Genomic DNA, 25542 nt, shown 5'->3' on the forward strand with positions numbered 1-25542 from the left:
TATAACCCATGCCAATCAGGCTGCAAGCACAGGACCCACTAGAGGGCGTCGGGTTCTCAGGCCACCCTCAGTATGTCCATTTCTGATTGCTTGGTGAGAGACTTTCACACCAGTGGCCTGCTGGAGGTCATTTTGTAGCTCTGGCAGTTTAGGAGGAGCAGATACACTTCCTGATGATGGGTTAAGGACCTTCCCAAGCAGGGATGGGCAACTCCAGGCCTCGAGGGCCAGCATCCTGCAGGTTTTAGATGTTTCCTTGATCCAACACATGATTCAAATGGTTAAATGACCTCCTCAACATGTCCTGAAGTTCTCCAGAGGCCTGGTAACGAATTAATCATGTGATTCAGGTGTGTTGCACAGGTGGACATGGATGTAGAACAGGGGTGGGCAACTCCAGGGTTATAAAATACCCTGTGACCCAGGGTAATATCTAAAACCCGCAGGACACCGGCCCTCGAGGCCTGGAGTTGCCCACCCCTGTTCTACATCCATGTCCACCTGTGCAACCTCTGGAGTGACTACCAGCAACGACACTGACCCTAGCCAGTGTCGACCCTAGCCAAATGCAAAACGAGAGAAAAACAGTCAGAAAAGATGAGGACAGAAAAATGTCAGTGGCCTCCACGTGCATCGTGCTGTTGCCCCTCTAGTGAGCCTGTCATTGATTTCATTCACACCAAAGTAGCTGAAACTGATTAACAAATCCCTCTGCTACTTATCTGACCAGATCAATATCCAACAAGGATAACTGCTTTGGTGCTATACTCTGATTAAAAAGTGTTCCTTTCATTTTTTGACTGTGACACAGTCAAAGAGGGTTACACACACACGCACACACACACAAATACAGTACAAGTCAGCAGAAAAAGTACAACAACAGAGTACAACACGTGCACAGCACCCAGTGCCTGTAACAGTCCTTTGTTGCCATGTGCTCTATCAGATATAAAACGACTACTTTTAAGAGGGGAGGCTGAAGGCTGCTCTCTCTTAATAATGCATCAGGGCAATAACATGTGTGCATTATACTGAGTGAACCAGGCAGGCTCAGAGAGAGTAATGACTGACATTTTTGTTACTTCAAGACCACAAGGTTAGTCGCATTAATCTTGAGCTATTTCTAAAGCAAGACAGGCCACCTCCCCCACATGGGATGTGTTTTTACTTTTCATTCAAGCACTCGGTGACTTTAGGATAGACTCTTGCTCCTGTCTGCTCTGATCATGTCTTTATGATGTTAATATTGTTATTGATGTCCTTGGGCAGATTGTTTCCTAAAGAGAGGTCAGAGGTGAGGCACAGCTGCGGAACGGCACCGATTATGATGAAGATTAAGGAAATGACGTTGTCCGTTTCAATCATTCTTTTCCTGTTTAGATTCACCTAATTAGATGATACCATTCTTGGGTATTTCCAATTTACAGTATCCTATACTTTGACTTTTCTACTATTCAGAGGCAAATACAGTAAATTCACCAAGTTTAGTGTTCTTTCACTTCGTGTAGTGTCTTATGGATTCACTCAAACCCAAGTACAGACTGAACAACAGCTGTTCCTCTGTTGTCTGTTCTTATCAGATCATTGCCATCGTTGCTTTGACATTTCCTACCCTAATAAACACTGCTGTAGACTAAGTACCAACTTGGGGAGGCAACAGCACTCCTCAGCAGCAGCAGCAATCTCTCTCAGCAGGTCAATGCACCCTGCCAGAGTTCAAAACTGATCAGAAAAGACTTGAGAAAGTGGCTCGAATATCAGCGGCCCACCTTACAACCCACTGGATCCAAAAGACACCAAAGGATACCCACAGATTTACAAAGTGTACCTGCACTATAGCAGTTAGACTGGCAGAATATTTTAATCCACAATGAACAAAAACATATTAGTGTATTAGTAAAGTGAAAACTGTTGGACCCGTGATGGAGTGTCATCCTTTCCAGGTTACCTTGCCTTACCTTCTAATGTTAGCAAGGCTAAGTTCCAGCCACACTGTGATCCTGGTTGGATGGGTGGTTAAAAAGACTGTTGAATAGATGGATAGATTATATTAAAATCAAGCACAACAGTTTATTGTTTAGTACTACAGCACTTGAGGAAGTTTCTCTTGGCAATTCAGTATCTCTACTTGCTGTAAATAGTCTGAATTCAAGAGGATGTGAAGGCAATGCTCTGCCTCAGTCATATTCAATTAACTCAAAACCCATTACACAACTAAAGGTGTTAAATAATAGACACTTTTCATTACAAATGAATGGAAGGCACTGTATGTGCCTCAAAATCCTGGGGGAAAAAACTACATTAATGTCAAATTAACCAGCAGCAGAAAGGAAGATGTTGCAGACTTGTTGGTGATGGTGAACAATTACCATCCATCGCAAAAACCAACCAAATGAATCAGGAAAGGTTACAGCCCATCAATGGAGGTTAGACATTTATTATTCAATGCTCAGTCTTATATCAGTTATGAACGAACAATGTAGCATTACATCCAGATCATTGTATAGTATTCCCTTTATATCTCACAGTCATACACTACATACACAGTGTGAACAAGACTGGCTACACATCTTGTCTAATATATCACATGCTGTCTGTCACTAACTGATGTGTACAAACACAGCTGCAGTTTTTGATTAAACTGGTTCAAAAGTGAAAGATGGTCTCATTACTGGGTGAAACTGGAGGCAAGGAAATGGGGCACTGAGGCAAAAGGAATTGAAGAGGGAGGGAGGACAGAACAGCCAAAAGCTGTAGGGCTGGCCTGAGGGAGCAGAGTCACACCAAATGTCTGCGAAGAACAAAGTTGAGCAGTGTTTGTGCATGATGCTAAAGTGAACAGTGTCCAGCGTTATGCTAATGTGTTTGTGTCAGAACACAGTAGTGTCCAGGTCTGTTTGAATGGGATTTTTTAAGGTAAGTGGGACAAAAACAAAAGGTTACAGCTCAAAGCTGACATGAAAAAAACAACAACCCAGGGGCTCTATGCCTTTGGGAAGGAAACTAGCTAACGGCATTAGCACACAGACTGGCCTTCTCTTCCCTGACTGTGTGCCAAAGCAGCATAATGATGCACTCGACTAAAACAGTGTCACGGTAAAGAATTAAAGATCCTGATTGAGGAAATAGTTATAATTTAAAAGACTTCTTTAGAGTTTTATCAACTGTGTAAAAAATCTGACCACCGTATTAACTCTAATAGCCCGTTGACTAGCAAAGATGGGCTTCGCCAGGGCTGCCCTTTGTCTCCGGTTCTGTTCATAATTTTTATGGACAGGATTTCTAGGCGCAGCCAAGTGGCGGAGGGCTTTCGCTTTGGTGGCCTCAGAATCTCATCTCTGATTTTTGCAGATGATGTGGTTCTGTTGGCTTCATCGGGTGAGGGCCTCCAGCTCGCACTGGAACGGTTCGCAGCCGAGTGTGAAGCAGCGGGAATGAGGATCAGCACCTCCAAATCTGAGGCCATGGTTCTCAGCCGGAAAAGGGTGGAGTGCCCACTCCGGGTCGGGGATGAGTTCCTGCCACAAGTGGAGGAGTTCAAGTATCTCGGGGTCTTGTTCGCGAGTGATGGGAGAAGGGAGCCGGAGATCGACAGACGGATTGGGGCTGCAGCTGCAGTAATGCAGACGCTGCACCGGTCCGTCGTGGTGAAGAGGGAGCTGAGTGTAAAAGCGAAGCTCTCAATTTACCGGTCGATCTACGTCCCTACCCTCACCTATGGCCACGAGCTGTGGGTAGTGACCGAAAGAACGACATCGCGGATACAAGCGGCAGAAATGAGCTTCCTCCGAAGGGTGGCTGGCCTCTCCCTTAGAGACAGGGTGAGAAGTTCGGCCATCCGGGAGGGGCTCAGAGTAGAGCCGCTGCTGCTCCACATCGAAAGGAGCCAGCTGAGGTGGTTCGGGCATCTGACAAGGATGCCCCCCGGGCGCCTCCTGGGTGAGGTGTTCCAGGCATGTCCCACCGGGAGGAGGCCCCGGGGCAGACCCAGGACACGCTGGAGAGATTATATCTCTCGGCTGGCCTGGGAACGCCTTGGTATTCCCCCGGACAAGCTGGAGGAGGTGGCTGGGGAGAGGGAGGTCTGGGCCTCTTTGCTTAGGCTGCTGCCCCCGCGACCCGGCCCCGGACAAAGCGGATGAAGATGGATGGATGGACTAGCAAAGATGCTAATTCTTTAGCATTCAAATTTAGTATTAAACCAATATAATTTAAAGTCGGATCAAAATAAAATGTCAAATCTTGACGTCAGACTAATCAGCAGAGCAATACTTTGGGCTAAATGCAAATATTAGCATGCTAACAGCGGATTTCATCATAGAAATTCTATATGATCAGCAACATTTGTGAACCTGCTATAAACACAAGGTTCAACTGGGCCATATACTGGGTCATATATTCCCATTTAGGCATCTACTCAAACTTGAAGAACTGGAAAAATGTTAGCTGTTGGACCTAGACACCGTTAAGAAAATTATAAAATTAACACAGATTTTTATAATTTCTTGATTAACTATTGTACGGATCTGATTTTTTATTTATTTTTTTAAATAGACTATGCAAATACATTTCTTTTTCACTTGCTACCCTTTACATGCCAAACTATCAAAATATAATTATTTCACTGCCTTACTGGTGGTTGTTGCCAGGCCGGTGATGTTTTTTCAAATTCTTCATTCCATATTTAGGGGTGAATCAAATAAAATTTCACGAACGATACAAATTTTTCAAAGTTACATATGGGCGACATATGTTGACACCTAAACACACATGGACAATTTAACATTGCACTTGCAGGGGATGAAAAATGTGGAAATCACAAGAATTGGGATTTATAATAAAATGTTAATAATCTCAGTGTGTGACGATGCTCGTGCAAACACTGGCCCACTCATGAAGGAGGAGATACATACATCCTATAATCGTTATATTAAGAAGACTGGACGACTCCTCTTTTCCCCCTAGCCTCAGAAGGTGATCCCACCCATATACTTAAAATAAATTAATATTAAGCTGACATCTGTAAACGGTTTTAAAATCTTTGTCTTAGCTCATCTATAAAGACACTGTACATCATCTGTAAAGCCATTGACAACATGAATTTCTACAGTAGAGTAAGAGTCCACATATCAAAAGCTTTGCACAAAAAGAAAAAACAAATTTGAAATACTGTAGCCTACTTATTCACTTGCATACACAGATACATTTCTTGCAAACAGCAGAGAAAAGAGTTGCATTATTAAATTGGAGTTCCACATGGAAATCTCAGATCTGCTTAGAAATGTCACTTCTGGCAAGCGGTGCATGACTTGTGTTTGATTTCTCACTAAAATTTTAAAATCTAAAAACTCATTTAGGATGCGATGACATTTTCCATCCAAAACCCAAAAGAACAGTACAAAATAAATCCAAGCTCAAAGTGCAAAGAGGAAAACCTTTCTTGTACACAAAATAAACAACGGCTGATACGTTACACAAAAAGTAAAATCCTTAGAAAGTAGTTGCATTGATGTCGGCGTCACAGGAACTAAAGGTTTTTATATACACGTAAAATAGAGTAAAAGTGCATTTAAACATAAAGAGATGAAAAATGGGATGTACGTTTCTCCTCAAAAACAGGAATGGAAAAACCTCGAGTACCCAATAGTCATGACTTTATGATGTTCAAGGACATTAGATAGTGTTAACTGGATATGGAATGTGTTTGACTTTTGTTTCTCAGTGCTTTTTTCCTCTCTTTGCTCCTCCCTCAGCCCCAATAAGCTGAGGCAGATGGGTAGCCTCAGTGGGCGTAGTCAAGCCAGAGGTCATTTCCTGTTAAAAGGGGTTTTTTCCTTGCCACTGTTGCCAAGTGCTTAACTCTTTGTTTTTTTTCCCCCTTTAAAATATTATAGAGTTTCGATCTTACTATGTAAAGTGCCCTGAGATGACTTGTGCTGTGATTTGGCACTATAAAAAGTAATGAATTAAATTGCTTGGACTAAGCTGACCTTTAAAACAGACGACCTGCGAGGAGTATGTTGATATTTTTGGCAAGTAAAATTATTTGAGACTGGTGAGTTTCACCTCTGAGACCAACGTTGGAAATAAAGGCTCAAATCTATAACACACTACACAAATAAGCATGCACATGTAGGTCTACTCTGTGGAGCATGGCACAGAAAATCATCAGAGCCTGTCGCGGCTATCCTACTGTTGACCTATATGAAAAACCAACCAAAGCAAAACTGTTATTAGTTTCAGAGATTCCCTTTTTGAGAACAAAGAACAGCGCCATTAAATCGTCAGATATATTAAAATGCCAAAAAAAATAACACACATACTGAGTCTGTGATGGGGGACTTGATATGAAGGGTTTCATTTTTCAGCAGCCTGAATAGACACAGTCTTTCATCAATAAAGACTTGAATCACAATAAAAGACAAAAGGTTGTATAAAATTCAGTTTCAAAAGATGACAGTTTACATGATGTGTGTGAAGGGGGCAATCAGACAGACAATACAGGCAGCCAGTGCTCATCGAAGGATGGACGCAGGAGAGGACAAGACAGGACTCCCAAAACGTCATCCAATAGTTATTTTCTTTGAGAAAACATTTAAATGAAACCCACGTTTCTCTTCTCAGCCGTTTTTGACCTCTCTCACCTCCATCTTTCACCAGCACTTGTGGTCAGTAGTAAAATTCACATACAGCTAAATACCTACACGGTACCCAAAGAAAGTACCATCGTTTCCCCCTTCGATGAGGACGAGAAAAGAAAACAAAGACCGCTGCTGTTAAACTGACAAAAAAGTAAAGAGGAAAAAATCAAAAGCAAAAATCAAAATATATACAGCCAAACAGGGAGCTCTGCTAGAGACAGAAACTGATATTTAACTTAAATGTACCATTCAGTTTGTACATCACAATGCCACACACCATTTTTGGCTATCCAGTACAGTGAAGGAACCGTGTGGGAAGGGCATATTTAAGCTAACATAAAATGTACATGTACCTTATGTCCATTTAAAAAAAAAAAAAAAGGAAACATGCAAGTGGTATTTTTGAGGCTTTAGTGAAGTTCAAGCAGCATTAAATAATTAATACCACGCTAATAGAAAGCCTTAATTTAAAAAAAAGAAGAAAAATGAGTGCATTTTTACATTAAGATGTCATAGTGCCGCTCTGTGTCATCATCAGACTGTCGTCTACAGTAATGACACTACTTGAGCTTTTGATGTCTTTCTCCAGTCAAACTAACTGCACCAACAGAAGTGCATACACACCAACTCTCCCCATTTAGTAGGAAGTATTACTGTCCCCACAAGCAGATGCCTCATCAACAGATTAAGTTCTGGCCACACACACATACACACTCGAATTCCCTTGAGTGTCGTAATCTCTGATATTTGGAAAAAATTATTTTGATTTGTCCCTATTGTGCGTTAAATACGCATCTATGTGGAGCAGATTGGATGGGATGAGGATTTTAGAGACTTTGGGTTTCTGAACCAATAAACTGTGTATATGTGTCGAGAGAGATGCCCACATGTTTTAGAAAGCGAGTGTTGCGTCACCAAAACCCCTCATAATTTGTAGCCAGATGGATGTGCGCTCATGCCCCCTCCCTCCTCTGCTCCTTCCTCATTGGCTGCAATTTCATGGAGGGTTAAAGGGCAGAGGTTTCATCCCCACCGATGACGCGGCAAATCCAGGTGTGCATGTGCAGGCGTGTGTGTTGGGGTACAGTCTAATAGGATTATCAGGCTGCATGCACAGACAGCTCAAATCACCAATTTAAAAAAAATAAAATGGATAAGGCTGTAGCACCACCTGCTGGTCAGCCACTGTCATTACAGCTAAAAGTTCAGCTGTAATGGAATTTTAAAATCACCCTTTTCCCGTTTTATCCGTCCTGATACTCACATGCTCACATCTGGGATGCATTTTTCTAACCTCATAACAACTGGGAAAAATAAAAATCTCCTTTGGTTGTTTCCTTTTCCCCGTCTTTCTCAAGGAGATAAAGCTGTGAAGAAATAAAGCTGATCAAATTTGTAATGAGAAGTACCCCTTTACCATTACTCTCAGCAGCTGGGAGCTACTTATGTGGTTTATAATTATGTTCCCCCCTCTGCACAGGTTAAAGCTTTCCAGAAACGTCCACAAAAGAGGTTAAAGCCATTATAAGCCTGGGAAAAAGATGACTGACCACACAAAACAATAGGAATGACGGGGGGGCGACATTAAAAGCAAGACAAGAAAAGAACAATGAAACAAAACAGCTCTGGTTACGATTCTTATGAATTATTCCAACATAATCCACAATGAGTTTTCTGACAAAAACGGCCAAAATAAAAAATAATATAGCTCTGTAGACAAGACCAAAAAAGGTCAGGATTAAAAAGAAAGAATAAAATTAGTAAATATTCTACATCATTACTATCCCACATTACAATCACTATAGACCCCTGTTGTATATTCCTTTGAACGAGTAAAAGTTTTAATTGAACGACATTTCTGCGTCTGACAAGACGGGCGTGGTGGACGACGAAGTGGAATCGGCCAGAGAGACGGTGCTATTGTCCCGGCTCCTGTGCAAAGTGCTCCGACTGGGCGTTGACGAGTTAGAGGGCGTGGAGCAGTTGGAGGGCGGGCCCGAGCCTGTACTGGGACTGCTATGATTGGACAAGGCGGAGAACAGCGCGTTCTTTTGGAGATTTTTGTTTTGCAGCTCGAGCTGTAGGTGCTGGCAGATCTCCTCGGGAAGGCGGTGATACTCCTCTTCCAGTTTCCGATCCAACTGAGACTTAAGCTGCAGACAACACGGAGGCAAAATGTTAACACATTTTCATTTCAGCTACAACAGGAAATGACTGGAATAAAGAAACTGACTGTATATAAAAGATAGCTGTAACCATCAGTAAACAGCCGATCTCCTATTTGCAACCAGTGGTGCCGCCCCCTACTGGTCACTAGAAACAATGCAGGTTTAAAGAACTTCCGCACTGGTTTCATTTTTGTGATCCTAAAGTGAGAGTTTAAAAATAAACCCCTGGGCTTATCTTTGTCATTTTTTTATTTCTATTTATAGAGATGCCAGCATTGTTGCTACATGTATTTCTAACTTTGGACAAGTTGGAGATTTTTTGCAGATCCAACTTTTTTAGTCTCGCTTCTTTTGCTCACCTGTGGAAGCTCCTCGTCTATGTGTTGTAGGACGTCCCGATGCCTCTGCAGCAGCTTGTCGTCTCTCCTGGTCTGCGCTTCCTCCAGCTGGGATACAGAAAGGAATAAAAAAAAAAAAAAAAAAACAAAGACAGAGGAAGTGCTTTGAAGTTGATATCAATAATAGAAATATGAGCTATAAACAAGAAAAATGGACTGCTGGTGATAAAAGATGAAGTGTGTGTGCGCTAGGGGGAGTACTTACCCCACGGATTAGAGAGACAGAATCTTGAATGTGTTTCCTGTTGATCTCATTCAGTTCCCTAAAGAGAAAAATATAAGGATGAAAAGAAGAGTGAGGAATTCAATTCTTTAAGATAAGGCTGACTTTTTCTTTACTAATGCTTAAAAAAAATTATTACGATTCAGCTTTGTCTTTTTCACGGTTCTTGGCTTCACTGATGCTGTTTAGTCGTTTCCTGTCCAGGATCTTCTGGAGTTCTTTCTTCTCCCTGCAGACACAGTGACACACAGATAGTAGGTCCAAACAAGGACTATCAAATCAATCTTGCAGATAAAGCAAAAATGAAATATACCATAGTAGCTAAAAGGAGATTGTCATCCCCCAAACATCTGATACAAATTCCTTCTGACTCAGCTTTTTCCATTTGATCATTCATGTTAAATTATAATAACATAATAAAAACAAAACAAAAACTAGAAATAAATCTAAAAAAGGAGTGTTCTCTTTTTTTGGTTTCAGTAAGACGTCTGGCTGCTGCATTTTACACTTTGTTGACTCAAACAAGTGTATTATAAAAAATTGGTGCAGAGGTTTTTACAATATTGGTGCTCAGATGTGGTGTTTTCAGTTCGGTAGACACATATGACCCATAAGTCACATTTAGCTGCTGTGGCATCCAGCATTTAATATCCATTTAATAGTCCTTTAATGTACTGATTTCAGGAACGTTGGTGGGATTTTAAAACATTTAAAAAGACATACATCTTCGTCCGTCTAGCAGTGAACATTCACACTATGCCTGCATGATTGACACACGCAACATCCCCCGCAGTGGTAGAAATGGACTGACTTACTTCTCGCATAGTTCCTTGACCTTTTTCACCTGAGCTGCTTGGCATTCACTGGCAATCTCCTTCAACTTCTGGTGGGCCTAGAAACACAGCCCAGAAAAGACGACCTGTTAGCAAATCACTGCACTTTTTACAACATTGCTTCAAATCACTGACATTTGTTTATGCACAGCTCTATTAAGGTAACACCACAGCATTTCAACCAGGTTGAGGTCTGGACTTTGATTGGAGCATTGTGACACAACTACTCAGGCACTCTGTTGTAGGTTGTCTGCTGTGCTTGAGCTCAATGACCTGTTTCGTGACCCAGTTTCAGCCAAGCTTTAGCTTTTGGACAGATGTCCTCACTTTTGTCTCTAGAATACTTTGGTGTACAAAGGAGTTCATGGTTAGCTCAGTGACTGCAAGGTACCCAGGTCCTATTGCTGCAAAGCAAACCCAAATCATCCCACCTCCACCACCATGCTGGGTGTGAGTCATAAACTTTAACATTTAACACGCTAACTGAGGTCTGCAGAGCCTGAGATGAAGTTTTGGCAGTTTCTCTGAGCATTCCACGGTTTGAAGATCGTGGCATTGTGTTAACACACACGAGAATGCTCCAGCACAGAAAACTGACAAAACATTCGCTTTTCTGGAGGTTTTCACAGTACCTGATGATAAATAATCAAGTGCGCTTGATTAGCAGCCTGGCATGTGCTTACCAATTACAATTACCCTTTTAAATCTTATGGAAGTACTAGTAGTTCACAGCACTGTACATGCAAGAGCTGTGCGTGTGCGTTTATGAGAGAGAGATTACCTCTTGCAGGTGTGTTTTTTGCTTCTCTCTTTCGATTGCAAAAAGCTCTTCACGTAGTTTTAGGAGTTGCTGCATGTGAATCTCTTTCAGCTGATTCTTCTGCTTCTCCAGATCATCCAAGGCAGCCAACTCGCTCTGCACCAGTTCCTGGGACTCACTGAGGTACAATTTCAGGTAAGCAATTTCAGTATCTCCTTAACACATTTCATTAGCATTCTTTTGAAAAACTATTTTCCATCACTGGTTCCTTTTTTCATATTTTAGGATTTTTGCCCCCAACATCAGGGGAAAAATTGCCCAGTTACCCCCCATGTCCATCCTTACCTTTTCTTGAAACTGCGTTTAAGTTGTTTCTCAATCTGGCTGCGTTTCCTTTGGGTGTCAGACTGAAGCTGGGTTTTCTGGTCCTTACTTAGATTAGACACCTACACAAACCACAAAAACCAATTTATTTTTGCAGCACAAAGGCAACAAGCAACAAACTGATACTTCAATTACTAGTTTCGATAATTAAATCCGTCTGTGCGTACCTTCTTCAGATGTTTCTTGCGCAGCTCTTTGAGTTCTTTTCTTTGTTTTTTAAGGAGCTTTTCATAATGTTTATTCTGCTGCAGCTCCTCTACAGACTGAACCTTGACATCTGACAAACACACAAACCAGCGTAAATATTGCTGTAAACTTGTCATTTCCATCTTGGCCAGCCTGACCACAAAATAATTTTTGCACACTTAGCTGTGTGTGAGATTTCTGTGAAATGAGTGAAATGAATAAGCTGGGATGACCTTACCTGTTAGGACAGTACCTATGAGGTCCTCCTTCTGAGATTGTACTACGCACAAAGAGAAATAAACACAAGAGGAGACACACACACAGGGCGCATGAAATGGATGATGGACAAATGACTCAGATGCAAATAAACAGAACTTGATGCCACTGCTAGAAAAAAAGGACCGTAAAAGTCTTATTTTGAAAAGCCTGACGCTTTAACTTGTGAAAAACTGACATAGCGGACATGGATGAATTACACACACAGTGAAAGTAGGTCATTTCACAGCTTTATCAAAGACGCATATGTGAATATATTTCGTTAGGTAATTTCAACATATAATAGAGTCTTGGACCAAGACTGCACAGTGCTAATACACAGCAATACAGTTTCAAGATATCACAATTTCTATTACGCTATAGATGCAACTATAACAAGCAAACACATGTGCAGGCCTGTAGAATCTATATACTTAATCATTTAGACAAGGTTTGTGACTACCTGGTGCAGGTAACTTGATGACATCAGGGGGATCTTCCTTTGGGGGGAGGTGGGGTGTTGGGGAAGGGGAGGGGATTCCAAATCCTGGACTGAGTTCTCTCTTGTTCTCTCCTTCTTTGGGCTGGTTGGTGAGAGGCTGGGTGAAAATGGCATGTAATGAATTAAAACCTACAATAAAAGTGTACAGGCGAAAGCAAAAGTAGAGTGTGGGGGAACTAATGTGATCAACATACCTGTCTCACCTCACTGTTGTCTTCTAAGAGACTAGCTAGCTGTGTCTCTCTCTTGTGCTTCTCACTGATATGCTTAATAGGGTTGGTGAGAGCTTCTGCATACTCTGAAGACACACACAGATATCCATGAAACAATATACAGGTTAGTGTAACTTATAGAGCTGTAAACATGGCTGACAAAATAATAATATGAGAATAGTTTTCATTTTCAGGGTAGATTCATTTTTTAAATCTGTTTGTGGGAGTCATGCTACCCTTTGCCCTCCATTTTGCCATGCTAAGCTAGGCTAGCTGGTTGCTAACTTTGATACCGCTCATGTCTATAGAGTAAACAGTTTAATTTCAGGAAAACAGTAAATAAGTGAATTTCAAAACTAACCTTAAACTATTAAAATTGTTCCTTTAAAGCCACATGTTGCCATGTATATCATATCATAACAACTAGCCAACAAACAGAGAAGACAAACATGTTAGCTAAAAGTTAGCTAAAGGTAACAATTTCAATTTCTACTTCTGTTTTTTTAGCTAAAACGGTATGAGACTTAGATAAGTAAGTATTTCCACAAAAAGTTATTGCTCAACAGATACAATACATATAAAGAAAATGAAAGTAATTAAAAATAATTATTAAAAAATCTAGATCCAAACACTGAAGCATGGCTTGACCAAATAATAAAACACCTTCATATGCAAGTGGGCTAGAGACAAAACTATACACAAACATGTGCTGGCTAGTGTCATCTTCAGGGTGGTCAGGTGACCACACAGCTAAATCTGCTACTAATTATTGTTTAAAAGTTGCTTCTTTAAAAGTGTTATCTATAAGCTAGGTCGAGGATATATTTGGCAAACGTTGCTGAATGCAAGAAGAAAAGAGAAATGCCTCAAAGGTTTGTGGATGTAGTTTATTTTTAGCCTGTTTGTGTGACATATTAATCCAGAGTGATGCTTGCATGGTGTCATTACCCTGGTGTTCATTAGGGATGTAGTCCTGAGCTTCAGTATAAACCAGAAGTGACGGCAGCATAAGCGGCTGGTTTAGCTCATTCTTCAGGTTGATGTAATGGTAGCCTAGAAGGAGGAAGAAATAAATAACTGACGTTAGTACAGATGGTAAAAGACCATGTACGATGTTCCCACTGAGTGCAAATAAAGTATCAGTGATGGCCTCTGATAGTGACTGTTTGATGCCAAGAGTGTTTATTTCCTTACCCGGCCTAATAGCCGAAACAGGGAGAATCCGGTGTCCAATGAACTTGCCGTTTTCCTCAAACACAGCTATTCTCAGAGAGGCCAGTGTAGGGAGGACCACCTGGAGAGTGTTGACACCACGAGAGAAGTTTAGAGAGCAAGAGATAAAGGTTTAAAAGATATGCGAACCCTGCTCTGTTCGTCTGTTACCTTGTTAAAGACAAACATTTCATCATCCCACACAGGGTCCAGCGAGTTCCCATTAGATGTTTTGGTTCTGTACTTCCTTTTTGTGTCAGCTGGAAGTCCAAAAATGTCCACTTCCACATACACACCAACCTTCTTATCTGTCAGGAACTGGCCTGAGATCACCTGGTAGATGTTGGGTTACAAATTTGTCATTTTTTCACTCACGGGAGCAACGAAATTGCAAATACTGAACTCAGATATGTCTTACTTTAATTTTGACCGTGTTAGCGACTATGCCGTCTACTATGTTTTCTGTGAAAGGGTCAAAGTGTTTGTCTGTCCTTCTCATGAACTCTGGCTTCAACAGGTAACCGCTCAGGCCATTATACTCAAACACACCCATGTTCAGCTGCATAGGAAGGTCTAAGAGTAAGGAAGAACAAAACAGAGCAGATATTGGTATCAACCAGCATCAGAATTCCAACCTTTAATTGACTAAAGACTTTGAAAGACAACCAAATTAAAACAACTTTACAAATACATAAACCACAGTAATGATAAATGCATATTATTCATAGCTATTAATAATTGTTAGAGCGTTTAGATGGTGCCACCAGGTGTTTGCAGGGTTTATTTAGCATCTTTTCACTCAAAGCTTAATTTTAGGCCGGTTGAATTTGTCACCATTAAGGCCAGTAAAAAATGGGTTGCCCATACTCAGGTGCCAGTTCAATCCAAGCAAACACTACGATGGAGTGGCTTCAGCCTGTGCTGGGGGACAATGTTTGTGTGGCATGAAGATTTGTTGTCCACTCTGAGTCCCATTGCATGTAAAGCATGTAAAAGGGTGGACCATTTACATGGATACACCGTAATAAAATGGGAATGGTTGGTGATATTAAAGTCCTGTTTGTGGCACATTAGTATATGTGAGGGGGCAAACTCCTCAAGATGGGTGGTGACCATGGTGGCCATTTAGAAGTCGGCCATCTTGGATACAACTTTTGTTTTTTCAATAGGAAGAGGACCATGTGACACATCAAACTTATTGGTAATGTCACAAGAAAAACAATGGTGTGCTTGGTTTCAATGTAACTTTATTCTTTCATGAGTTATTTACAAGTTTCTCTTTGTTCACAGCCATTGACATGTCGAAGAGGTTAACACGTGAGGAGCGGATCGAAATTGTGTCGATATCTGGTGAACGCAGTAACCGGGTCATTGCAGCAGATTTCAATGCAAGACACCCTACGAGACCACCCATCTCCCATGCTACAGTCAGCAAACTGCTTGCCAAGTTTCGTGAAACTGGTTCAGTGTTGGATTTGCCAAAATGTGGACGCAAGAAAACTGTCACTAATGAAGAAACATCAGTGGCTGTCCTAGCTTCATTCAGCAAGAGCCCACAGCGTAGCACTCGCCGCATGTCACTGGAGAGTGGCATTAGTCGAACATCCCTTCGGCAGATATTAGCTACTCACAAATGGCACCCTTACAAACTCCAGCTACTGCAGCATCTCAACGAGGATGACCCAGATCGGTGCACAGAATTTGCAGAATGGGCAAAACAAAAATTGAAACAGGACCCTCAGTTCACGCAGAAGATTTTTTTCAGTGATGAGGCAAACTTTTATGTGAATGGTGAAGTTAACAAACAAAACCACCGCTATTGGTCTGACACTAACCCACATTGGATGGATCCCTCCAAGACTGTTGGACCAACAAAAGTGATGGTTTGGTGTGGTATATTGGGTACAACGATAGTGGGTCCATTCTTCATCAATGGAAACCTCAAGGCCACTGGATATTTGAAATTGCTACATGATGATGCGTTTCCCTCTTCATGCACTGAAGCTGGCACGTTCCCCGAGTTTTCCACAATGATGGTGCACCACCACATTATGGGTGCCAGGTCCGAGCATTCCTAGATGAACAGTTTCCTTGAAAGTGGATTGATCATTGTGGGCCAGTTGAATGGCCCCCAAGGTCTCCTGATCTGACCCCCTTAGACTTTTATCTTTGGGGTCATCTGAAGGCAATTGTCTATGGTGTGAAGATACGAGATGTGCAGCACCTGAAACTACGGATACTGGATGCCTGTGCTGGCATTTCTCCTGCAGTGTTGCTATCAGTGTGTGAAGAGTGGGAGAAGAGGGTTGCATTGACAATCCAACACAATGGGCAGCACATTGAACACATTTTATAAGTGGTCAGAAACTTGTAAATAACTCATGAAAGAATAAAGTTACGTTGAAACCAAGCACACCATTGTTTTTCTTGTGACATTACCAATAAGTTTGATGTGTCACATGGCCCTCTTCCTATTGAAAAAAAAACAAAAGTTGTATCCAAGATGGCCGACTTCTAAATGGCCACCATGGTCATCAACCATCTTGAGGAGTTTGCCCCCTCACATATACTAATGTGCCACAAACAGGACTTTAATATCACCAACCATTCCCATTTTATTACGGTGTATCCATATAAATGGCCCACCCTGTATAAAAGTAGCTCCATGTAGAATGAGGGTAGTTTGAAGTTATAGGACATCATCACTATTTTTTGGGTTAGGGTTTGAATACTTGAGTCTTTTTGGTGTTCCAAGTTAGTCCCAATTTGTTCCATGATGTGAATGCAAAGGGTTTGCTGTCTTACAGTTTAGGCTTAACTTTTAAACACATCCAGTTTCTTTATGTCCAAGACTAAAAGTAGCACAACTTACCAAGTGTCTGGAAGTTTAGCGCCACCATCTGGCATCCGACGTTCCAGAAAAGCTGAGGCATGTAGTTGGAGCTGTCTACTCTTGTTCCTTTAGGATAGATTCGGCTCAGCTGGTTCTTATTGTACCTGGAGGAGTCCTGCTAAGGATTAACACTGTATACAGAGGTAGAGTGTTGCACATGTGCAGAAACTATTTATTTATTACACACTGTAAACTGCACCAGAAAAAAAGAGTCACTGGTGTTTGGTCTAAGGTCGAGATCAAAACCAGATGAGACATTTTCCTCCATCAATAATGTCAAAAACTGTTGAGAAGGACTGACAGCGCAGCTGATATTTAGAGAAACACAGTTGTTTGGTTGATTTTCTACAGTCAGATGAGAAAACTGATACTACTTTCAATGTCCGCTAAAACTGAGGCTACAGTCTGATGGGCGGTTAACTTGAAGCACGAACATTAGAAATGAGGGAGAAAAGCTAGCCCGCCTAACTACACAGACAGGAAAGTATGCCTACCAGCAGTTTTTGTGCGTTTAATCTTTATTCCTAAGATTTGAGAAAGTCAGTACACCCAGTAAATAATAATTCAGCAAGTAAATTCTCATGAAACCATAAATTGTACTTTTTAAACCTTGCCCAAATACTTCTTTTTACCACTTTTAAACTTAAGCTTGCAAGGATACTCAACAAACTCTATAGGGAAGCTCTTCAGGGCATCCATGCCTTTGGTTTCAACAAACGATGACATCTCAAAGAACCTCTTCCTCTCTGTTGAAAGAAATGAGAAGCAAAGGGGGAAAAAAACAAGTCAGAATAACCTGTGACAAGATGATGCTACCTGCGAGTGAGTCTGTTTGGCTAATGAGCTACACCATAAACACGGCTGCTCCTCTCACTCGCAGTTTTTGCCTGATAAAGTGAATGCATCCTTCCTTTTCCGTTAAGCACTCACACACACACTTACTAGCTGCCCATTCAAAGGTCTTAAATTTGACGGGTTCAATGTAGTTGACGAGATTTGACATCTCCTCCGTGGCGTTCGCCTCGCTGCTGGCGGTACCCTGCGGGAGGCAGATACCACTAATCCATAAAGCAGCCTAATACCAGCCAGTCAAACAATCCATCAGTCCTCTTGCTGGCACCTACCTCGTCGGAGTTTGGCTTTTTCAGCTCTGCCACCGACTCGTCCTCCTCCTCCTCCTCGCTCTCTCCTTCACCTCCTGGTAGGGTGTGATTAGAAAAAGTAACTTTACATAAGACAACTTCTACAATGTGCTGGGATCCTTTGTTTCTTCAACCCACCAATGGACTTCCGAGGCTCGGAGTCTTTCACCATCCTTTCAGCCAGCTTTTCCTCTCCATTGGACAGGAGTTGGCTTCCCTCTTCTGTCAGAGGGCAGTCTACACACGCAACAGCAAACTATCAGCTTAACAGGAATTCTTTTGATCGTCTACATCAACTTCGTTTTCAGTTACAATCATTTACCACATTACAAAGGCTAAGTTGATGTTATTATCCCAGCAGGGGAGAACGGGTGATTGCCTGCACTTTACCGTTGTGAGGCGAAGACTGCTCCCCTGGCTCTTTGCGCCTTATGCTGCCACTCTCAGAGGGTCGGTGATGGTGATGTTTCTTCTTGTTTTTGATAAGAATCTTCCCCATCAATTCCTGCGGCGAAGGCAGCAGCTGACCTTCGCTCAGCTAAAATCACAAGGATAACACCATGCTGTCAGAGGGAGGAGAATAATGTAGTCGCATTGACGAGCTTCTTGATATTTAAATATAATGAGAAGAGGTATTTTAGAGCTACACATATTTGACTAGAAAATACGATTTTTGTGCTCCTTCTTTTCTGCAAGTTTTGCCCTTTTTCTTTATCATATTATATCGTTTTGGTTTTTGCTTTTCTTGCAAGCTATTCTACTTTACTTCGAGCTGTTCTACGGTTAACGTTATAGGTGATGTAACACAGTAATTTTCTAGCTTTGGGGATAAATAAAGCATCTTTTCTTATCTTTACTTGACTGAATGAGCTGAGCAATAAAAAGAAGCACATGTGCCTTTATCTGAGATGAATAATGAGTCTGCGCTAAAAGAAGCAAAGCAAACAAGGTCACAGTTTTCAACAGTTTGGTAATGTTAAACTGGCCTCTATGACTCTTGAAACTAGAAATGCATAGGCTAAAATAAGTGTTGAAACTCCTCCAATTTTCTAAGTAAATATATCTCTAAAGGTGCTATTGACGTGAAATTCTCACCAGATGTCAGCAAGTGATGCAAGTGTTGAACGCGCTTACTGAAATGTATTTAATACTGAGCAAAAGCCTCCTGTATGGAGAAACTAGTCGCATGCTTTGCTAAGGTGTGATTTTGGCCCATTCATCCACACAAACACTCTTCAAATCCTGATTTTTTAAATTGGATCCGGGTCAGGTGATTGGCCGGGCCGTTCTAGCAGCTTTATTTTCTTTCTCTAAAACAAATTAAGTTTCTTTGGTTGTGTGTTTGGGATCATTGTCTTGCTGCAACATCAATCCTCATTTCATCATCATCATCATCCTAGCAGATGGCAGCAGATTCTTAATCAAGAATGTCTTGGTACATTTTCCATTCACCCATCCTTCCTTGTTAGCTTCCTTTTATCTGAAGCTTGCCAGTGCTGCTTGCTAGAACAGCCACACCACACCGTGATGTTCACATCTCCAAACTTCACTCTTGGTGTGGTGTTTTCGGGGTGAAATGCAGTCCCTTTAACCTTCAGACATGGTGTGACTTATTGCATCCAAATGGTTCAATTTTGGTCTCATCTGACAAGACTATAGACTCCCAGTATTTCACAGGCTTGTCTAAATGTTGTTCAGCAAACTTTAAACATGCTTCTTCAGCCTTGTATGATGAGCGTGCATACAGGGCATGGCGGTTGACTGCATGATTTATGGTTTTCTTTGAAACAATGGTGCCTGCTGACTGCAGGTCTTTCTGTAGATCTTGTGGGGACCACCTGGTCGTTGCTGGTTTATGGTGAAATGATGTCATTTCCACTTCTGGATTATGGCCTCAACAGTGTTTGCTTGAACCTTCAATAGTTTAGAAATTGTTCTGTAACCAGTGCCATTAGTATGTTTTGCAACAATAAGGTTGTGAGAGAGCTCATTGGCTTTACCCATGATGAGATGTTTCTACCTTGGTAATTACATTTTTTTATAGGCCATCGGTTGGGACTGAACCAGCTGATACTTCTTGTTCGTTTGTTTGTGCGTTGTGAAACCAAAAGCCAAGACGGGTCAGGTCACAAGCTGATCGGCATAAGGAGTGCAATCGTATTTGATGGTTTGTAAGTTGAGTAACACCGTGACAGACGAGTAAAAAGATATTAGTGTCTTAATAATTTGCCTTGAGGAACAGCAAATGTAATCATTAAAACTAAAAAAAAACAAAACTTCAAAGTTGTTATATAAATAAAAAGGGACAAATTGTATATTTTTAGAGAAACAGAGAGACTCAGAAAGAGAGAGAAAGAGTGATCATCTAAAACTAGACTGAAAAAACAAACACATGACCTAAACCCCCCACGCATTCACACCACTGAATGTGGAACTACATGAGGGTGCTGCTAATTATCATTTAAAAACTCATTGTAGCCGTGGAAAAACATCAAAAGCCAACTTCTAGCCTATAGCACCATCAAGTGCAGTATATACCAAGATGATGCTCTATCCTTTTTGCTGATTTGCTTTTATCTGAACCCCCTCGCTGAGCTGATTATAAAACAAGTACATGGCTAAAGATTCAAATCTAGGCTGATCATTGGCTACCTGGTATAAATGGAGGTCTTCAAGTCATGCACTAGAGCTATGTTCAGGCTCGTGGGATGTTACCTTTCATTATAAACCCCATTAAAAAGGCTGAGTACACATGAAACAGCTAGAAGCCTGTTATCTGTCTTTGCTAATACACTGTTCACTGAGTGCAGGGTTTAGAAACTTTGGGTTCTATCTGGGTGAACGGGGGGGGAAAAGCTTCAAGTTTTTCAGCCCAGCAGTGACCCGATCTGTTCAGACATCTGGAGTCATTTGGACTTTTACACTTTTAAGATAAGATAAAACTTTATTAATCCCTGGGGTGGTTTCCTCTGGGAAATTCGGTACTTTTACAAGTGTGGCAGCAGCAAATTTAGGGAAAAGTTCAGCATCCACATCAGAGATGACTTACTGGATATTTCTCCAATGGCTCGATGAGCAGCGCATCTCCAAAGATTGTCCTGCAGTACTCTGCCATCTTAGCCTGCTGCTTTGCTCTGAAAGGACAGAGGAAATGGTTGGTTGGTTGGTTTAGTGTCCTAAAAATCATTAACCCAATAAACCCTTCATTGGTTTAGGAATGTTTTGCACTCTGAACACTGCACATGTTACAGAGCGAGCATTTCCTTCAAAGGATTGGATTTGCATCTGGTCTGGTATTAAATAACCTGAACTCAAGCGTGCTGTGCTTATCCCTAATGCAAAGAGTCTGCAGAAGACCAAATCATCTGAATACTCCTGACAAAACACACAGACGTGCAACTTACGAATCCACGTGGTTTTCAAAGGACAGGATGACGGGGTATGGCGAGGTCTTGAAAGCACTCTCTGCTATGGCTTCAATCACTTCCTGCAGTCAAGACAAGAATGATAAAAACTCAAAACTGGACACAATCCCTCAGCACAGGTTTTGTTTGTTGAAAATTACTCCACATTAAATTTTTTACAAGAGTAAAAAATGACACAAAACTGCAACTGATCAAGCTGATGAAGAGGAAAACAAAAACGTCAAAGAGAGCAGAATTGTGCCTGTGACATTTCTGCAGCAGCTCCCACCTTAAAGGGGATCTCAGTGGTCATGGTGAACCCGTGGGTGATGTAGGGTTCTTCATCTTGTGGTCGGCCCTTCCAGCAGTCCAGCTCAATACAGCGACAACCGGTGAGCAGCACCTGCCTATACATCTCCACCGAAGAATTCCCGGTCAGCTGGCCCACTAAGATACGAGAAGAGCTATGGGTTCAGAACCAAAAAGCGCCCAGCAAATGAACCATCACGCTTGCATGCATGCCGTTTACATGTCACACCTGTGAGGTACGTGTTGTGTGACGAGTTGATAAAGTAGTGAGAGAGCGGTTGGTTCATGTCGTCGATGATGTCCAGCCTCTCTGGAGGTACGATGGTGTTTTCCTCTCCCCCCAGATACCGACTGAATGCCTGCAAACTGATTTGGTCTGCAAGAAAGAACGCGATGACAGCGTTTCAAAACAGCCGGAAACATCCCAACAGATCAAAGACTGCTGTTCTTAGGAGAGGCATCAACAGGCGCAGAGGGCAGCCAGATGTGATCGCTGCAGCAGGACAGCCAATCATCTCGCAGATCGCGGACTAACATAGTTATGGCTGTGCTGCTAATTTGTTCACAGGTTTATTAATATAATAACACAGATAAAGAACAGCCTTAGTACTTTACCAACGTTTTTTGGCCTGCTATCGCTTCATCAGGGTCATCAAGAACTATAGTGCATACAGCACTTTAAATAACATGCGTGTTTGAGGAGAAAGACATGAAATTGTAATAGGTCAGTTTTAAAAACAACCAATCATATCCACTGATTCAGCTCTGAATAAAAGCCTGATGCCACACAGAGAGTTACAGACCTCTCTCCAGCTGACTGGTGTTGGTCTCGTATTTCTCCATGATCTGTCGGACTTGGTCTCTTTTCAGTGGGGGGTAGAGCACCTCGTTTAGTCTGGAGTCTCTCTGCCTGCGGTTGATGAAGTCCATTAGCTGGTCCAAAGAGATGAACGGCTTCCTCTTGGAGCCACTGGAGCAGAGACAAAATAAGAGTCCGAGTGTATAACATGTACGCAAGAGTTTTACTAGAAATCCTAAGACTATAGCTAGAGCATCCTTAAAGCGCACCTTTCCTCAAAGATGCTCTGGATCTCAGGTCGAAGACATAAGTTGTCCAGAAGCTTCTGGAAGGCATCCCAGGTGATATCATCTGGCTTTATTCCCTCTGACTGAAGCAAAAAGACAGATTTGATTTTATAAACAGGCTCTGCCTCAAGCACACACATTGATAAATTAATAAACAACAGACAGCATTACATTACACTGCTATGTGCTGTTGTCTAGAGAGAATATTAACAGGCTTTTATAAGCTGCATTGCTCTGAGTACCCAGCAGGAGGCTCCAGAGTACAGCAATCTACAGAGAAATGCTGACAGCACATTTTGCACAATCTGGTATCGCTTCAAGAAAAAAAAAAAGTCTTGTGACTTCAAACTGATTTTAGGAAAGATTGCACTGACTCATCAAAAAAATTTTTTTTAAATAAATAAATAAAAAACTAATTTTACCTCAAACCCACAGGGCTGAGGTACTGTACACAGCAGATACAAGCAAAGATTAGCAGAAAGTTGTTTTAGAAAGAGTCTTAGTAGAAAGCATGTTACCATGATTAACATTTTAACCGCAGGCACACTGTCGAGAAAACAAGATTCATGGCAATCTTTAGTTTGCTGTGTAAATTGGTTTATTTCCATTGTTGCTAAAATGAACTTCAAGAGGTTTTTATTGGGTGTGAAAGAAAGTACTGTAAGAGAAAGAGTTGCACTTTGTGTAATAATTAAAAAGTTTAGCAAAACACTACGAGCAAGTTGCAGTAATCAAAGCTAGTCAGTTAGCTAGCTATACTATGTTTAGCTAGCTATATGTAGTAGCTGAAGCAGCCAGTTTACCTGTTCATTTATTAGTTCACCTGTATTTTCAGTGCTTTCACCGCATTATTAAACCGTTTCATCAATTTGTATTTTAGTATGCAGTTATTTTATGTACAACAAAGGATTTACATTTGTATGTTAGCTTGCTAGGTGGTTTTTAACTCAGGGTAACATGTGGCTACAGATAAAAGCTAGAAATGTTAGAAGCTGTGTTTAAAAACTGTGAGGCCAATATTATTTGAATACAAACATGCCTCTAAGAGCAGCATGTTAACTGTTGTGTAAGAGTACAGGCAGCAGCTAGCCTCTCTCTGTAACAAAATCCACAAACAAGCATTTCACGTGTTATGTCTTGTCCTGCAACCCACTGAAATCTTACTATTTTCTGTTATTGCTACTCTTCCACAGGCCTGCCAACTTTTGTTGCCTTCCTTGCACTGCAAAGACACACCAAGAACACAACTATATGCAACGCCTCCGCAGTTCAGTTCATTTCAGCCATTCTCGATGCATACACCAGTTCACCAAACCCATATGTCGACTATCCATGTGATCAGTGATTTTATTGAGTGATTACCTTGTTATTAATGAGGCCACACTGCTCCAGAGCTGTCTCCACTCTCTTTTTATCAGAAAACATCTTGATGACACTAAAAGACAAAGTACAAAATCACATTCAGATCAAATGTTTACAGTGACGCGTGCAAGCAAAAAGAGTCAGAAACCTAAGAAGTGATTGTAAACATAAAAAAATCAGAGTCACTATAAAAGAGCCGAGAGAGAAAGTGGAAGAGAGACAAAGAAGAGGAAAAGAAAGAAGAAGTGAGGAGCAGTTTAAAAGTGGTTGGCGAGGGTGGTACTCACTTCTTCACTGGAATCTTCCCTTCCTGGTTCACTTGAAGCTTTAACTTCGTGTACCTGACAAAGACAAAGAACAGTCAAGTATGAGTATTTTTTAATCATCGAAAATTCGCAGTATTGTAGGACGGCACGCACACAAACTCTTACGCTTTGTAAAGAAAGGTGTTCCGCGATACATTCTGGGAAAGTATGTTTGTGGACAAAGCGAACAGCTCATCTGTCCAAATCTGGAAACACACAGACATGAAAGGGATAAAAGACGGTTGTTTGACTGTTCACCTCATGTTAAACCTTGGTGAAACAGTTACTATATACAGTGTAGCAGACACACACAGGAATTAATCTCTGTTTTTAGCTACTTAACATACGCACGCCTTTATGTCAAAGTAAAGTAAGCAATCAGCTCAAGGCTTGAGGGAATAAAGTCAGCTGTACAGGTAGGAGTGCAGTGGGGGACATGAGGATGGAAAAGAGGAAAAGAAAAGGAGGAAATACATTAAACTATAAATTATTTGGACAGTTAAGCTAGTTAAGAATTGTGGTTACCTTCGCTACATCCTCTTGCATGGCCTGGAAGTTGAGGAAAGAAACGTTGACCAGGTCATTGCCATAGACGACTGTTAACAGCTTCCCTTCTCCGTTCACCTCCTTAGTAAGGCCCAGCACTTCTTTCACCTTTGCGTCCTGGCACACAAAGATATTTATGCTTTTTCAGGATGTTTCATTACACGGACACGATCTAGCAAATTCAACAACGATCTGAACACTGAGCGGACAGATAAAACTCGTCCGTGTCTCCATCTCCTGAGGATATTAAATGTGATGCATGCGGTGTAGCGCCCTGATCTAATTAACCAAACGACTCTTTCCTCCTTTTTAGCCCACCCCTGTGTTCCCTCCACCAACTCTCTCTAACACTCAATGGCTTTCTGTCAATTATAGATCACTCTTGTGACATCATGTCTCTCTTTCATTTCAGTTAAATACATTAGCCAGGAGCACTCTTTATAGACTGTTTATAGGGAATATAGTGCTAAAGAAACACGCAAAATGCTCAAAGACGGCGTCCATACTACCAATGTTCACATATCAACATATGAAAATACAGAATCTGTAGGTAAGGGGCACAAATTCGAGCAGGATTTGGTTGGAAGCAGGTAAATACTTCACATGGAGACCAAATCAGGAAGTCTCACCCCAGATTGTAAATCTCAAAAGGTGTCGTACAGTCGCTGACGTTTTCCTAGATTCACAGATGCTAACATGAGAGAGGAAGGGCAACCATGAA

The 25542-nt window shown here is 41.5% G+C and overlaps 1 protein-coding gene across 3 annotated transcripts in view; it reads right to left on the minus strand.

Moving 5' to 3' along the window:
• Positions 1 to 2421: 2421 nt before the first annotated feature.
• The window catches only part of plcb3 (phospholipase C, beta 3 (phosphatidylinositol-specific)), a 59637-nt gene continuing 36516 nt past the window's right edge, over positions 2422 to 25542 (minus strand). For 2 of the 3 annotated variants that reach the window (XM_082526009.1, XM_082526011.1), the window contains 31 exons: positions 24801 to 24938; positions 24402 to 24481; positions 24258 to 24311; positions 23971 to 24043; positions 22591 to 22691; positions 22326 to 22492; positions 21752 to 21898; positions 21503 to 21660; positions 21214 to 21296; positions 20859 to 20943; positions 18200 to 18347; positions 17948 to 18046; positions 17792 to 17865; positions 17610 to 17706; positions 17329 to 17413; positions 16647 to 16771; positions 14193 to 14347; positions 13946 to 14107; positions 13757 to 13856; positions 13511 to 13615; positions 12545 to 12648; positions 12312 to 12447; positions 11832 to 11873; positions 11575 to 11684; positions 11369 to 11469; positions 11045 to 11201; positions 10246 to 10322; positions 9570 to 9659; positions 9413 to 9470; positions 9169 to 9255; positions 2422 to 8794 (listed from right to left, as the gene is read on the minus strand). In XM_082526009.1, the coding sequence (XP_082382135.1) occupies positions 8483 to 8794; positions 9169 to 9255; positions 9413 to 9470; positions 9570 to 9659; positions 10246 to 10322; positions 11045 to 11201; positions 11369 to 11469; positions 11575 to 11684; positions 11832 to 11873; positions 12312 to 12447; positions 12545 to 12648; positions 13511 to 13615; positions 13757 to 13856; positions 13946 to 14107; positions 14193 to 14347; positions 16647 to 16771; positions 17329 to 17413; positions 17610 to 17706; positions 17792 to 17865; positions 17948 to 18046; positions 18200 to 18347; positions 20859 to 20943; positions 21214 to 21296; positions 21503 to 21660; positions 21752 to 21898; positions 22326 to 22492; positions 22591 to 22691; positions 23971 to 24043; positions 24258 to 24311; positions 24402 to 24481; positions 24801 to 24938 (3510 nt within the window). In that variant the 3' untranslated portion in view covers positions 2422 to 8482. The remainder of the gene's footprint in view (positions 8795 to 9168; positions 9256 to 9412; positions 9471 to 9569; positions 9660 to 10245; positions 10323 to 11044; positions 11202 to 11368; positions 11470 to 11574; positions 11685 to 11831; positions 11874 to 12311; positions 12448 to 12544; positions 12649 to 13510; positions 13616 to 13756; positions 13857 to 13945; positions 14108 to 14192; positions 14348 to 16646; positions 16772 to 17328; positions 17414 to 17609; positions 17707 to 17791; positions 17866 to 17947; positions 18047 to 18199; positions 18348 to 20858; positions 20944 to 21213; positions 21297 to 21502; positions 21661 to 21751; positions 21899 to 22325; positions 22493 to 22590; positions 22692 to 23970; positions 24044 to 24257; positions 24312 to 24401; positions 24482 to 24800; positions 24939 to 25542) is intronic. The other variant, XM_082526010.1, reaches the window with a different exon arrangement.

The sequence above is a fragment of the Aulonocara stuartgranti genome, assembly GCF_965226115.1.
Source record: "Aulonocara stuartgranti genome assembly, chromosome: 3".
In the NCBI taxonomy this organism is placed as follows: Eukaryota; Metazoa; Chordata; class Actinopteri; order Cichliformes; family Cichlidae; genus Aulonocara; species Aulonocara stuartgranti.